General features: G+C 36.3%; 1 protein-coding gene across 8 annotated transcripts in view; it reads left to right on the forward strand.

Moving 5' to 3' along the window:
* VMP1 (vacuole membrane protein 1) overlaps window positions 1-14534 on the forward strand; it is a 138500-nt gene that overhangs the window by 24977 nt on the left and 98989 nt on the right. For all 8 annotated transcript variants that reach the window (XM_047706540.1, XM_047706539.1, XM_047706542.1 and 5 more), the window contains exons 4-5: window positions 1183-1273; window positions 2444-2554. In XM_047706540.1, the coding sequence (XP_047562496.1) occupies window positions 1183-1273; window positions 2444-2554 (202 nt within the window). The remainder of the gene's footprint in view (window positions 1-1182; window positions 1274-2443; window positions 2555-14534) is intronic.

A 14534-nucleotide genomic window follows, 5' to 3' on the forward strand; every position in this document is an offset into this window, starting at 1 on the left:
TTAGGAACATACTTATTTTCCTTTCTATAGTTTGAAGAAAAATAGATTAGGGGAACATATTGCTATTTGCTCACTGGATTATTACAGTTGACCCCTGTCTTATGTTGAATCTTTTATGCAAAGGAGAACATAGGAAATGAGAGAGAAGTTGGGCCTGTGTGCAAGAGATACACTGATTATTTAGTAGGCCAGGGTTCAGGATACGTGGCACTTTTACTGATAATTTGAGCCAATGAAGAAGTACTCTGTCAAGGAAATGTGTTGTATCTTAAAGATTAGTACTTATGAGCCCTGTTTCAGATATCATAAAGACCAACTTGAACTTTTGCATGCCTTATCATTTTGGGCCTGCCTTTCTAAGTTATTATCTTTAATAATGTCCTACATTTTTATTGTACTTAGAGTTTATAAAACATTTTGTAACATTTTTCAGTTCATTTGATCCTTAAAGCAACTCTGAAACTAGTAAAACAAATACATGATTATAGTTGACCCTTGAACAACATGGGGATTGGGGATGCCAACCCCCACATAGTTGAAAATACAACTTTTGACTCTTCAAAAACATAACTACTAATAGACTACTTTTGACCAGAAGCTTTGTGTATGTATTATTATACTGTATTCTTATAATAAGCTAGGGAGAAGAAAATATTATTAAGAAAATCTTAAAGAAGAGAAAATATATTTATAGTACTATACTGTTAAAAAAAAAATCCACATATACTCCCGTGCAATACTGACCCGTGTTGTGGTCAACTGTATTATGATTTTAAAAACAAGAAATAGAATCAGATTGGTTAAGTGTCTCTCTCAAAGTGCAATACTTAGGGACTTTGACCCAGGTCCTCTAACTTGAAGGCCAGTGCTTTTCTCATTATATTATGATGCCTCTCCCGGTGAGAAGTTGGGATATAAACAAGATCAGTCTTTTTTGGGTAAAGGAAAGGCTACAGTAGGGTTTATGATTAAGAAATTGGTTGTTCTGTACCCATTTATCTTCTCTTAGCCTCCTTTTGTATCCCAAGAGACCATCGTGTTTAAGGACAGAAGAGTTCAGCCCAAAAAAAACTGATTCTATAGCTATGCTAAATAACCTAAGTGCTTCAACAAGAACTTGTTTTGGGAGTGATAAGTCCTGTGAGATATTTCATTTGTTTTTGTTTTTAAATTGTTTTTAAGATTATGGCATCGTCAAAGCATTGTGGTGTCTTTTTTACTGCTGCTTGCTGTACTTATAGCTACGTATTATGTTGAAGGAGCACATCAACAGGTAAGAGGTTCAGCAGCTTTTCTGTTCTTGTACCTCTTGTACCTCCCAAACAGTTTCAAAATGGAACTGTTGTGGGTTTGACAAAATTTCTACCCTCCACATTTTTAGGCTTGGTTTTGTTTTTTAAATTTATCTCATAACTGATATCTTACTGTCTTTCTTTTAAGACCAAATATTAAAAATATTCTTGTCGCAGTTGATGGCTGCTGAGCCTTTATATTTGGCATAGATCATTTTTACTTTCAAGGATTCAAATGTAACTTTCCTGATGATGTTTAGTCAGAATAGCATGAATCCTTTAGTCAGCACCAAAGTCTTCATATTTTCTATAACACCCTCCTGTGATCTGTCCAGATATAGTCATCCTCGATTGAAGGTTAGGTTTTATATGTATAAAAAGGGAGACATTCATTTGTCTGTAGTCCGTAAGTACAATACAACTGAAAGAAAATAGGACATTGTGTTAATAACTTTTGTTAAAATAGTAAAACATTAATGTATTCTAATAGGAAATGGTTCTAAAAGTGGTATTACTTTATTTTTTGAAGCAGTTAACCTCTAATCGTAGAGAAGTTTTTATAGTTTTAAATGCATTTCTTTCAAATATTTTGAAGAAATCTGTGTGCGTCATTTAGAGTTTGTAAGGAACTGGTTAGATTAATTTATTTGCCAGTATGAGAATCTAGACTGTAGTGTCTGGAATTCCTCCAACAATAGCTCAGTGGACTTCATTCAGCTTGCTCTTGTTTAAAAAACATCTTGGTCTTAAATATACAAAAATAATTTTATTCCATTTTTTACTTGGATAAACAAGAATATGTTCCATTCACAAATATATAAATAAATGCCCACTCTCACCGCTGTTTATTACAATGCTTTCTTAAACAAAATCTTTGTTAACTTTCAGTTATCTTTAAAACTCTTAATTCTCATAGTTATCTTATTAGTAATTTGCATTTTTCCTGTAAATGTCATTTGCAATAGTAGGATTTTAAAGGCCTAAACCAAAAACTTTATTACAATTAGATGAATTTTTTTATGTAAGAAGAATTAGGTCTCTTTTTACTTTAGTTGGTTTGTTTTATTTTGATTGTAGGTAATAACACATTTTTGTTTAAAAAAACTGTTGTGGTTTTTTTTTTTTTTCACTCTATCCTTTTTGTTTTTCAGTATGTGCAACGTATAGAGAAACAATTTCTTTTGTATGCCTACTGGATAGGCTTAGGAATTTTGTCTTCTGTTGGGCTTGGAACAGGGCTGCACACCTTCCTCCTTTATCTGGTAAGAATTATAAGGAAGATTGAAAGAGATGTTTTAATTGGTGCTTTTACTTCAGAAGTTAAAATTCTAAGATTTTTATTTACTTACCTTTGCATCTTAAAAGCATTCTCATCCTCAGATCAGTAAGTTTGATTTAGAATTCTGTTTTGTTTTTCCTTTTTGATTGAGGATTTAAAAAGAGAAGAGGGAAAAACCCTTGAGCAGATGAGATTGTTTACTTAAATTAATTCAGCCAGGAAATGTTTTTTATCTTTCTGGATTTTGGAATAATGGTTCTTTTGCTTATGCAATTGTCGTTTTAATAGTTGAAGTTCTTTAAATATATGAAATTATCCATGTAAGCCATGTAAGACTTAGAATTAATTTGAACAGTTTACTTTTTCTGTTAATCAGCAAATGAGAAATGGTGTTTTCCCTCATGTCCTCAAATATCATGTATACACACCTGGATAGTCATTTTGGCATTCTCACTGAATGTGATTAATGAAATATTAATGTGTGTAGGATTAAAAGCTTTCTTAAATCCTTTAAAATCAAAATATAAAAATGTACCCCTCCTAAAAAATACTATTTTACTTAAGAAATTAGAAAGATAAAAGATAGGTTTTCAGGGCACCTGGGTGGCTCAATGGGTTGGGGTCTCTGCCTTCAGCTCGGGTCGTGATCCCAGGGTCCTGGGATCGAGCCCCGCATTGGGCTCTCTGCTCAACGAGGAGCCTGCTTCCCCCTCTCTCTGTCTCCACCTGCCTCTCTGCCTACTTGTGGTCTCTGTCTGTCAAATAAATAAATAAATAATCTTTAAAAAAAAAAAAAAAAAAGGTTTTCCACATGCATGGAAATTATAGCAGGGCTAGGACCAGGGATGACTAGCAAGACATCTAGGGCACTGAATTTATTTATTATTATTTTTTAAGATTTTTATTTATTTATTTGACAGAGAGAAATCACAAGTAGGCAGAGAGGCAGGCAGAGAGAGAGGGGAGGAAGCAGGCTCCCTGCTGAGCAGAAAGCCCGACGCAGGGCTCGAACCCAGGACCTGGGATCATGACCTGAGCCGAAGGCAGCGGCTTAACCCACTGAGCCAGCCAGGCGCCCCTAGGGCACTGAATTTAAATGGCGCTTCCAGGGTCATGTAAATATGGACTTGATGAGTGAGTGTTTCATTAAATTTTGTGCCCTGGATGCCTCTCTTATTTCACTGTATTCCTGTTCCTGAAGAATTGAAAGCAACTTCATACTTGAAATAGCTTGATCTTCATTGGGGAAAGACAGGTGAAAATTGTCACAGTGGTACTGATTGCCAAAATAAAGTTCAACACAGCAAACACTTCCAATCTTTATGCTTCAATGAATTCATTTCTGAAGCAGGGAAATAAGTGTTAAGGAGTGATTGTTCAGAAGCCTGCTAAATTAATGGCCTGAAGAATAATTTGAGGATTAATGTGTAATTCATAACTTCTTCAAGTCTAAAAGACTTTTTAAAATCTCAAATTTTAGAATTCTATTCATGATTTGTTGCTGATTTTATTCCACATAGGGACATAAATCTTAGAACTAATCCACAATAATGTGTCTTTAATAATTATAGTTTTAGAAGTATAATGCTCTATTAGAGGTTGAGGGAGAAGGGAAAAGAATTACTGTTATAGGTTACCTTTTGTCCTTTTCTAGACCTTTTCTCTGAGATTCCTTGGGAAAACCAGATTAAGGAATTCATTTGTAGCATTTGATTAATTTAGAACTAGCTAAAAAGCAACCCAGGTAGCAGATTCTACCAAATATTAAGAGGGATTCTAATGACACTTAGAAATTCCACAATAAGTTAAAGAAATTTGAAACAAGGAAGTTTTATGTTTCCTGTTTCTTTTCATATCCGTGAGAAACCTTTATAAAATGACATTTATAAAATGTCTTCATTGATCCATGTATCCAGTAAAGAATTTAGAAAGATACAAATAATCATTTATTATAAAATTCATTTGAGTGAAAAGTCAAGTCTTTGCTTTCATAAATTAAGTAGTTCTGCTGGGGGATCAGAGGGCAGATTTAATGGGGTTTGGTTAGGCTTTTCACAAGTGTAGAAGGAATTCTTCAAGAGCTATTTGAAGGAATGTATTATACTCTCATTAAAGTCAGTACTGTATATGTTGCACTAGTTTAGCAACTATGAAGAATTAGTTAAGGAACATCTGAAATTGTATTACATTGTACTTAAGAGCCATATAAAAGTTTTGTGGCAGGGCACCTGGGTAGTACAACCATTTAAGTGCCCAACTCTTGCTTTCAACTCAGGTCATGATCTCAGGGTCGTGAGATTGAGCCCCCCTCTGGCTCCACGCTGGGCATGGAGCCTGCTAAAATTTCTCTGTCCCTCTCCCTCTGCCCCCTCCCCCTTGCACTCTCTCTCTTTTAAATAAATAAATAAATCTAAATAAATAAGTAATGGTTTTGTGCCATTATCACTGCTAATAATAAACTGGGGTCCAGAGTGGATCAGGTCACATTTTAGCATTAAGTAAATTTTTTATTGTATTATTTTATTTTATTTTTATTATTTTTATATATTTATAAAATTATTAATATAATATTAACCAATAATATTATATATAATATCTATAAAATTCATAATAAATACTTATATTATTTTATTATATTTTATTTTAATTATTTAGATTTTATTTTATTTTTTTAAAAATTTTAAAGATTTTATTTATTTGTTTGAGACAGAGATAGTGACAGAGAGCACAAGCAGGGAGGAGAGGGAGAAGCAGGCTCCCCACTGAACAAAGATTCTCCATGCAGGGTTCTATTCCAGGACCCTGGGATCGTGACTGGAGCTGAAGGCAAACAGTTAACCAACTGAGCCACCCAGGCACCCTTAGAATTATTTAAATGTGCTAAAATTAAATACAAGTAAAATAACAAGATCCCATGCATGATACTGGCTGTAGTGTGGGAGATAGATTGCAAGTGGGAGAGAAAGAAGATGGGCGATTATGATAATCCTTCTGAGAGACGAGGCTTCTGTGGAGGTAGCAGGAAGTATGTAGAGGAGGGGAGATTACAAAAAAGAACTTGCAGAGAGAAGGCAAGCAGAATGACACCAGATGTCAAAGATGGCATAAATTTTTAATATTTCAGAAGAGTGGTTAGTAGCATTGAGATGGAACAGGACAAATCTTAGAGAAATGTGATTAGTACAAAGATGTTGTGATTTGGTTACCTGGGAAGGAGCCAGAGATAACTGTTGGTTTTTGACTTGAGTAGATGTTGATACTATTAACTGAATAGTTTTGTGTTCACTTGTGTATTCAGTATGTATTATAAATATCTAAAAAGAGAAATTGTAAGTATCTAAAAAGAGTAATTATATTGCAACGTAGATGAGATCTTCACCTGATCCACATGGGTTGCTGGTGCCAGTGATTGGACAGAAAAGAAGGGGAATTTGCAAAGGACTGAGAATTCACCTACCTACTTACCTTCCTCCCTTCCTTCCTCCCTTCACTCGTTGTTCCTTCCTTCCTTCCTCCCCCACCTTTTTAGAGCAAGAGAATGAGAGCATGCCCACAAGCAAGGCAGAGGGAGAGAGAGAGAGAAAGAGAGAATCTTAAGGGGGCTCCATACCTAGGGCTCCCTCTCAGGACCCTGACTGGGATCATGACCTGAGCCAAAACCAAGAGTCCGTTGCTTAACCAACAGAGCAACCCATGAACCCAGCCTCCCTCCCCTCCCTCACCTGCCTGCCTTCCTTCCTTCCGTCCTCCCTTCCTTCCTCCCCGCCCACCCTTCCTTCCCTCCTGCCCACCTTCCCTTCCTTCCTTTCCTTACTTCTGGCTGGCTGGCTGGCTGGCTTGCTTGCTTTGCTTACAGTCTTTATTTTTTGGACCAGTTTTAGGGCTGCAGAAAGGGTAAAGTTTCCATGTATCGTTCTATACCCACACATAGCTTCCCCTGTGTGTTGTTTTTTTTTTTTTAATTAAAGATTTTATTTATTTATTTGACAGACAGATCACAAATTGGCAGAGAGGCAGGCAGGAAGGTTGGGGGAAGCAGGCTCCCTGCTGAGCAGAGAGTCTGACTCGGGGCTTGATCCCAGGACCCTGGGATCATGATCTGAGCTGAAGGCAGAGGCTTTAACCCACTGAGCCACCCAGGTGCCCCTGTTTTGTTTTTTTAAATGAGGTATGATTGACATGAAATATATTAGTTTTAGATATACAACTGATGATGATTTCACTATTAATAATATCTTACTTTGGTACAATACATTTGTTACAGTTGAGCCAGTATTGATATATTATTAACTAAAGCCAATTGCTTACATTGGAATTCATTTTTTGTTTTACAGTTCTGTGGGTTTGACAAATACATAATGTGATATATCCTCCATTATAGTATTATATGGAATAGTTTCACTGCCCTAAAAATTGCCTATGTTCCACCTATTTATTCCTACCTTCCACCTCTCTTCCACCCACAAACCCTTAGTAACCACTGATCCTTTAATTGTCTCTGTAAGTTTTGGCTTTTTCAAAATGTCATATAGTTGGATTTATACATCTGTCTTTTTCTGCCTGGCTTCTGTCATTTAGCAGTATGAATTTAAAATTCCTCCCTGCTCAGCGGGAAGTCTGCTTCTTCCTCTGTCCCTCCCCACTGCACTCGCTCTCTCTCTCAAATAAATAAAAAAATCTTTAAAGAAAGAAAGAAAGAAATTCCTTCATGTCTTTTTTTATGGCTTGCTACCTCATTTTTTTTTTAATGCTGAATAATATTCCATTTTCTGGATGTACCCCAGAGTTTATTCATTCACTTAATGAAGGACATCACAGTTATTTCCATATTATAGCAATTATGAACCAAGCTGCTATGAACAATCATGCACTAAGTTTTTGTGTGTATATGAGTTTTCAACTCATTTGGGTAATTACCTAGGGGCATAATTCATGGGTTGTGTATGTTAATTATTGGTATGTAAGTAAGCAGTTGACTTGTATATTAACTTTGTATACTGCAACTTTGCTATAACAATGTTTCAGAACTTTTTTGTTTATTCTTTAGGATTTTCTACATTGATAATCATCTCATCTGCAAATAAGAAGTTTTATTTCTTTAATCTTAATCTGTATACCTTTTCATTTTCTTTTCTTACTGTATTACTTAGGTCTTCCAGTGTGGTAGTGAATAGAAATGGTGGGGGAACATCATGCCTTGTTCCTAATCTTAGTAGGAAAGCCTCTAGTTTCTCACCATTAAGTATCATGTTAGCTGTAGGGTTTTTGCAAATGTACTTTATTGAGTTGATAAAGCTCACTTCTCTTCCTAGTTTGCTCAAAGTTTTGTCAGGCATCAGTGTTGTCAATACTTTTTTAGGGGCGCCTAGGTGGCTCAGTGGGTTAAATATCTGCCTTCAGCTCAGGTTATGATTCCAGAGTCCTGGGATTGAGCCCCACATCAGGCTCCCTGCTCTTTGGGAAGCCTGCTTCTCTGTCTCCCTCTGCCACTCCCCTGCTTGTGCACATTCTTGTGCTCACATTCTCTCTCTCTCTTTAATAAACAAAGAAACAAACAGACCAATATAGCAAACAAATTCAGTATGTAAAGTCTTTGTTAAAAAGAAGTAGACTCAGTATGTGACATTTCCATTTGATCAGATTATTTTAGTTTTTAGACCTTTTCATTTAGACGTAGGCTTTCTTTCCAGGATTCCTGAAGTGTAATAGGGCATATGAAGAAAAATGAGCAACTACAAAAAATAATTTTCAGGGAAGTTGAGCAAAAGGAAAATATATCACTGGTCTTTATTTTTCAATTGCCTGGTTGGGATGGAAGTCAGATTGGAAGAAGTTAACACCACTGTTACTACTACTGTTAATACAGTAGCAAACATTATCATTGTACTTGTCATAGTAATACTAACTAAAGTCGATTCTATTCTTTTTTAATCCTTATTTAGTATTTATTTTTATGGTATAAATACCTTTGGGGAGATTTTGCATTCCCGGCATCATATTTAACTCCAGCCACAGATTTGCTTTGACCAATGAAATTTGGGCATAAGTGATAGCTATTGGTTCGTGGCAGAAACTGCAAGGTTTGTCACACTCTTTCACCTATCCATTGTATGAAGATGGAGCCTGAGACTCTGTAATGAACAGATTCCCTTTACCATTCTGTGACGGATGTGTATAGGAAGAGAGAAATAAACTTTTTTATCTTAAGCTCCTGAGATTTTTGGGTTGTTTGTTGTTACAGCTTATCCTGAATGATAGACTAACAATTACTAAATGTTTACTATGTGCCAGGCTGTGTGCTTAGCACTTTATATGAATTATGTAGTCCTCCCAAGAGGAAGGTAGTCAATAATCAATAGGGTATCAGATGTAGAGGAAAAAAATTATTCAATAAGTATAGACTATCCACTTGTAAACTTTGGCAAATATAGAACAGATCAAAATAGCAAGGAAACCAAAAGCAAAAGCAGATTCAAGTAAAGGTCTAAAAATTTTTACCTGTGTTATTTAAGAAGCTATTCTATGAGACCAGTGCTCTAACCCCTGAGCTATGGAGCCTTCTCCTTAAGAAGCTATTCTAAAGAATTTTTTATTTTTAAAACTTAACACTTTCTTGGTGGTAGATGATCAAGAGTTCATCCTTATACACTCCTCTTGCCTTTTATCTGTGAAATGTGATTGTGTTTTGAAAGTCCTAATTACGGGGCGCCTAGGTGGCTCAGGGGGTTAAGGCCTCTGCCTTTGGCTCAGGTCATGATCCCAGTGTCCTGAGATAGAGCCCCGCATTGGGCTCTCTGCTCAACAGGGAGCCTGCTTCCCTTCCTTTCTCTCTCTCTGCCTGCTTCTCTGACTACTTGTGGTCTCTGTCTGTCAAATAAGTAAATAAAATATTAAAAAAAAGAAAGAAAGTCCTAATTACACCTTCTTTCATTTACGAGCCTTTATTCTCACATAGGGATGTGATATTAACATTCTCGTGTTTTCTGTTTTTGTGCTAATGAAACTGTCACATTTTCTATATACATATATAACTCCTTAGTCAAGGAAACAAGTGACCATGTTAGAAGAGTAGTCTGGTCAGAAATTTAACTATCCTTTTGATAATAATTTGTAGTAAAATAGGTGAAGAAGAAATGAAACGTAGCAAGTAGAAAAGATTTAATTCATTCTTCATCATAGTACTCTTTACTAGAAATCATGGCTTAAAAACAGAATAGGGAAATCTTTCCTATATTTTAAATAGGCAAAATTTCCCAATTAGGTTCTTCTCAGTGTGGAAGTTACCTCTTTTAAATGTTTCATTTAGCTAATTATAACTCATTTTACAACTAAATGGTGATCTCAAACTGTTACTATATTTCCTATAATATTAGTTACCTGTATATCTGCCTTTAAAATGAAAAGATTGTCGGGGCGCCTGGGTGGCTCAGTAGGTTAAAGCCTCTGTCTTCGGCTCATGTCATGATCCCAGGGTCCTGGGATCGAGCCCCGCATCAGGCTCTCCACTTGGCGGAGAGCCTGCTTCCTCCCTCTCTCTCTGCCTGCCTCTCTGCCTACTTGTGATCTCTGTCTGTCAAATAAATAAATAAAATCTTAAAAAATAATAATAATAAAATAAATAAATAAATAAAATGGAAAGATTGTCTTGGGGCATCTAGTTGGCTCAGTTGGTAGAGCATATGGCTCTTGATCTCAGGGTTGTGAGTTTGAGCCCCACACTGGGTGTGGGGCCTACCTAAAATAAATAAATAAATAAATAAATAAATAAAATGGAAAAGTTGTCTTGGTTTTTAAGTTTGTTAATCAATAATTTCATTTATATTTTAGGTATAATTGAAGTTATAAGTTAATTCAGATGTCCTGAAGGTTCTTATTATTTCTTTAGACATCAGAAGTAAATGTAGTTGTGTGACCCACATTAAATTTTATGAAAATCATTAGAGAAAAATGACTAGTTTGGACTACCGTCAAATTTTGTAAGTTTGGGGTGCCTGGGTGGCTCAATGGGTTAAAGCCTCTGCCTTCAGCTCAGGTCATGATCCCAGGGTCCTGGGATCGAGCCCCACATTAGGCTCTCTGCTCAGCAGGGAGCCTGCTTCCCTTCCTCTCTCTCTGCCTGCCTCCTTGCCTACCTGTGATCTCTGTCAAATAAATAAAATCTTTAAAAAAAATTTTTTTGTAAGTTTGATTTGAAAACAGTGGAAATCTAGTAGTTTTCACAGAACAGATATCTAGCTACAAAGGAAAAGTTAGATACTGTTTATGCAGGATTTCTGATTACTAACCAGAGAGTAAAGAAAAGGAAAGTGAATGAATTTTTTTTCTCACGGGTCAAGGGAAGTTAGTTGGGCCTTTAGGTTAGTTGGTTTGTTCCATTAATTGTAATAGTGGACAGATGGACTTCGGGAGGTCTGTTAATGCCCTGAAGCTATCCATGTTGTTATGTGTTTTTGCAAATATTCATCTTTCTGGTAAAAAGGACCTATGATAATAGATTCACCAAAGACTGTAACCCATACCAGGTTAAGAACCACTTTTGTAGAACTTTTTTCCTAAATATGTCTATATTTGGCTGCCACTAGGTGGCATTGCAAATACAATCAATGTAGTGTACTGTATTTGTAAGTTCTATTCTAGATAAATATGAAACCCTCGAAAAGTTCTAAAGACATATTCTATTATTTATCTGTATTTACAACTATATAATACCAGTTAATGCTTGTGAATGGAAAATAAGTTTTCCTAATAGTTTTCCATATTCATTAATTAGTTTAACAGTTATTAGCCTTTACTTCCATTGTAACATAAATACTTACAGGTAGGCCATACTTCCTTGGCATGCCCAGTTTCAGATATAATGCTGTAATTCCATTCTTTTTTTTTTTTATTCAGGAATATGCAAGTGATTGAAGGTGATTTTGTTATGGGACTAAAATCTTTCATTCCTATAATGGAAGTTGATAAAGGATATTCAGAATCAAACAGCTGGGTTTGAATGTCTGATCAGATATTACTAACTGTGATATTGGGCAAGTTTCTTAACTTTTAAACCATAGTTAATTCAACTGAAAATGTGAATGATAATAATAGTACCTATTGCAAAAGCTTGTTTTGAGAACTAAATGAAATAACATATGTATACTTTTCAGTTCAGTGCTAGTATATATAAGGTTCTCAAGAAATGATAGCTACTACTATCATTATTCTTACTCTGATTTTATTTTAAAAGCAGTCATTTCATTTTATGTACTTTAGCTATTTTTTTAAAGATTTTATTTATTTATTTGACAGAGATCACAAGTAGGCAGAGAGGCAGGCAGAGAGAGAGGAAGAGAAGCAGGCTCCCTGCTGAGCAGAGAGCCTAATGTGGGGCTCGATCCCAGGACCCTGGGATCATGACCTGAGCTGAAGGCAGAGGCTTAACCCACTGAGCCATCCAGGTACCCCACTTCAACTGTTATTCTTAAGAAATTATTAGCAACATTTCCCACAATTGATTTATAATGTAATAGTGTGTCAGTATAGTTGAAAACCACTGATTATTGTTCCATGTCCAATGATGAGAGGTTAGGCAATTTGGATCAATTTTCTCATGAAAGAATCTTTGCAAGGTTAACAAAATTTAAAAACATCTGTTTAAAGGTATCATCAAGATTAAAAAACAAACAAACAAAGAATTACAAGGCCAACCTTAGTGTTAAAGAGGAAGCCTTGAGAGGTGATACTGGACAATTAAATGCCTTGATAAACCTGAAGGCTCTGCATTGGAACCCTAAGGGGCCATACTTTAAGATTTTTTTTTTTTTTTTTTTTTTTTATTTGACAGAGAGATCACAAGCAGGCAGAGAGGCAGGCAGAGAGAGAGGAGGAAGCAGGCTCCCCGAGAGAGCAGAGAGCCCGATGCGAGGCTCGATCCCAGGACTCCGAGATCATGACCTGAGCCGAAGGCAGCGGCCTAACCCACTGAGCCACCCAGGCGCCTAAGGGGCCATACTTTAAAGGAAAGGATGGATTTGATATAAATTAGCCTTTATAGGGACTAAAGTTCAGGCTTAAGTCTGAAGGAAAATAAAATCATCCTAGTCTTTACCTTAACTTTATTTTTTTATATATAAGTCCAGCACTCAATCAAAAGTAATCAGATATCTGAGGAGACCAGATAAGTTGATCAAGTCAAAGAAATAATAGGAACAGATCCACAGGGGTGGATCCATTAAACAGATCCATTTATTTAATGAAGTTATTATACATATATTTTAATCTAAAAGCACTGTGTTCAAGGTAATAAAAAACAAGTTTGAATATTTTGGCAGAGAATTGGAGACTGAAAGCTGAATGGAAATTCTAGAATTGAAAAAAATATAGTAACTGAAATCAAGAACTCTATTATTGGACTTTCAGTGGACATAGCTAAAACAGGGCTAGTAAACTGTAAAATAGGCCAGAGAAGGATGTCCAGAATAAAAAGAAATGGAGAAAAAAAGCATAGTATCTGCAAAGAAACTCCAGTAAGACTGATTTCTTGCTGTCATTGATTTTGATTTTGTTGAGAAGTCAGCAGCCGACAGTAGAATGTTGTCTTTTTTTTTTTTTTTTTTTAAGATGCAGGGGTTTTTTTCTTTTTTTAAAGGTTTTATTTATTATTTGACAGAGACACAGCAAGAGGGGGAACACAAGCAGAGGGTGTGGGAGAGGGAGAAGCAGGCCTCCCGCTGAGCAGGAAGCCCGATGTGGGGCTCGATCCCAGGACCCGGGGATCATGATCTGAGTCGAAGACAAACACCCAAGGACTGAGCCACCCAGGCGCCCCGAAGATGCAGTTTTTTAAAAAAGATTTTTAATTTATTCATAAGAGAGCAAGTGAGTGAGAATATGAGCAGGGAGGGAGGGCCAGAAAGGGAGGGAGGAGCAGACTCCCTACTGAGCAGGGAAGCCCTTGCAGGCATCATCCCAGGACACCAGGATCATGACCTGAGCCAAGTGCAGCCACTTAACTGACTGAGCCCACCAGGCACCACATAAATTTATTTTTTATTTGAGAGAGAGAGAGCACAAGGGCAGGAGAGGCAGAGGGAGAGAGAATCCCAAGTAGACTCTGCACTGAGCACAGCTCAGGGCTCAGTCTCATGACTTGGAGATCACAACCTGAGCCAAAACCGAGGGTCAGAGGCCCAACCAGCTGCATCACCCAGGTATCCCTGGAATGGTATCTTTAAAGGGTAAAAGAAAAAAGCTAGCAAAGGAGGAGTGTATACTCGAAGTAGCCTGTGACCTGTAAAGTTAAGGTATTAGCAAACATTCTCTAAAGGAAATACTAAAAGGTGTTCTTTGAATCAAAGGAAAGTGATTCTGTATTGAAGCCCAGAGAATTTAGGAAGGAATAAAAAGTAAGAAAAGGGTAAATATATGTAGAAATTTAAATTAAGATGAGCAGTAATGATAATGTCTTGAAAGATTAAAATATATAAAGAGAATTAAAATATAGCATCTATAAATCAGATAATAATTGAAATTACTGAAGATTTTTCTAAGGTATTTGCATTGCCCTATTAAAGGCAAAATATTAATTTCTATAACACTGTAATAAGCAAGGACTTATAATGTATAGGCTAAGCACTACAAAAATATGTACTATCAAGGTAATAGGGACAGGTAACAATTGAGTAGTTTTAAGATTTATTTTTATTTTGTTTGTTTATTTTTTTGAGAGAGAGTTCGAGTGGGCAGTGGGAAGGGGCAGAGGGAGAGGGAGAGAATCTTAAGCAGACTCTATACCCAGCATGGAGCCCAGCGTAGGGCTTGATCTCACAACCTTGAGCTCATGACCTGTGCTGAAATCAGGAGTCCAGGGTGTAACTGACTAAGCTACTCAGGCACCCTCAAAATTCAGTAATTTTTAAAAAACCAAGCCAAGGGCACCTGGGTGGCTTAGTCAGCTAAGCATCTGACTCTTGATCTCAGTT

This window comes from Lutra lutra, chromosome 16, assembly GCF_902655055.1.
Source record: "Lutra lutra chromosome 16, mLutLut1.2, whole genome shotgun sequence".
NCBI lineage: Eukaryota > Metazoa > Chordata > Mammalia > Carnivora > Mustelidae > Lutra > Lutra lutra.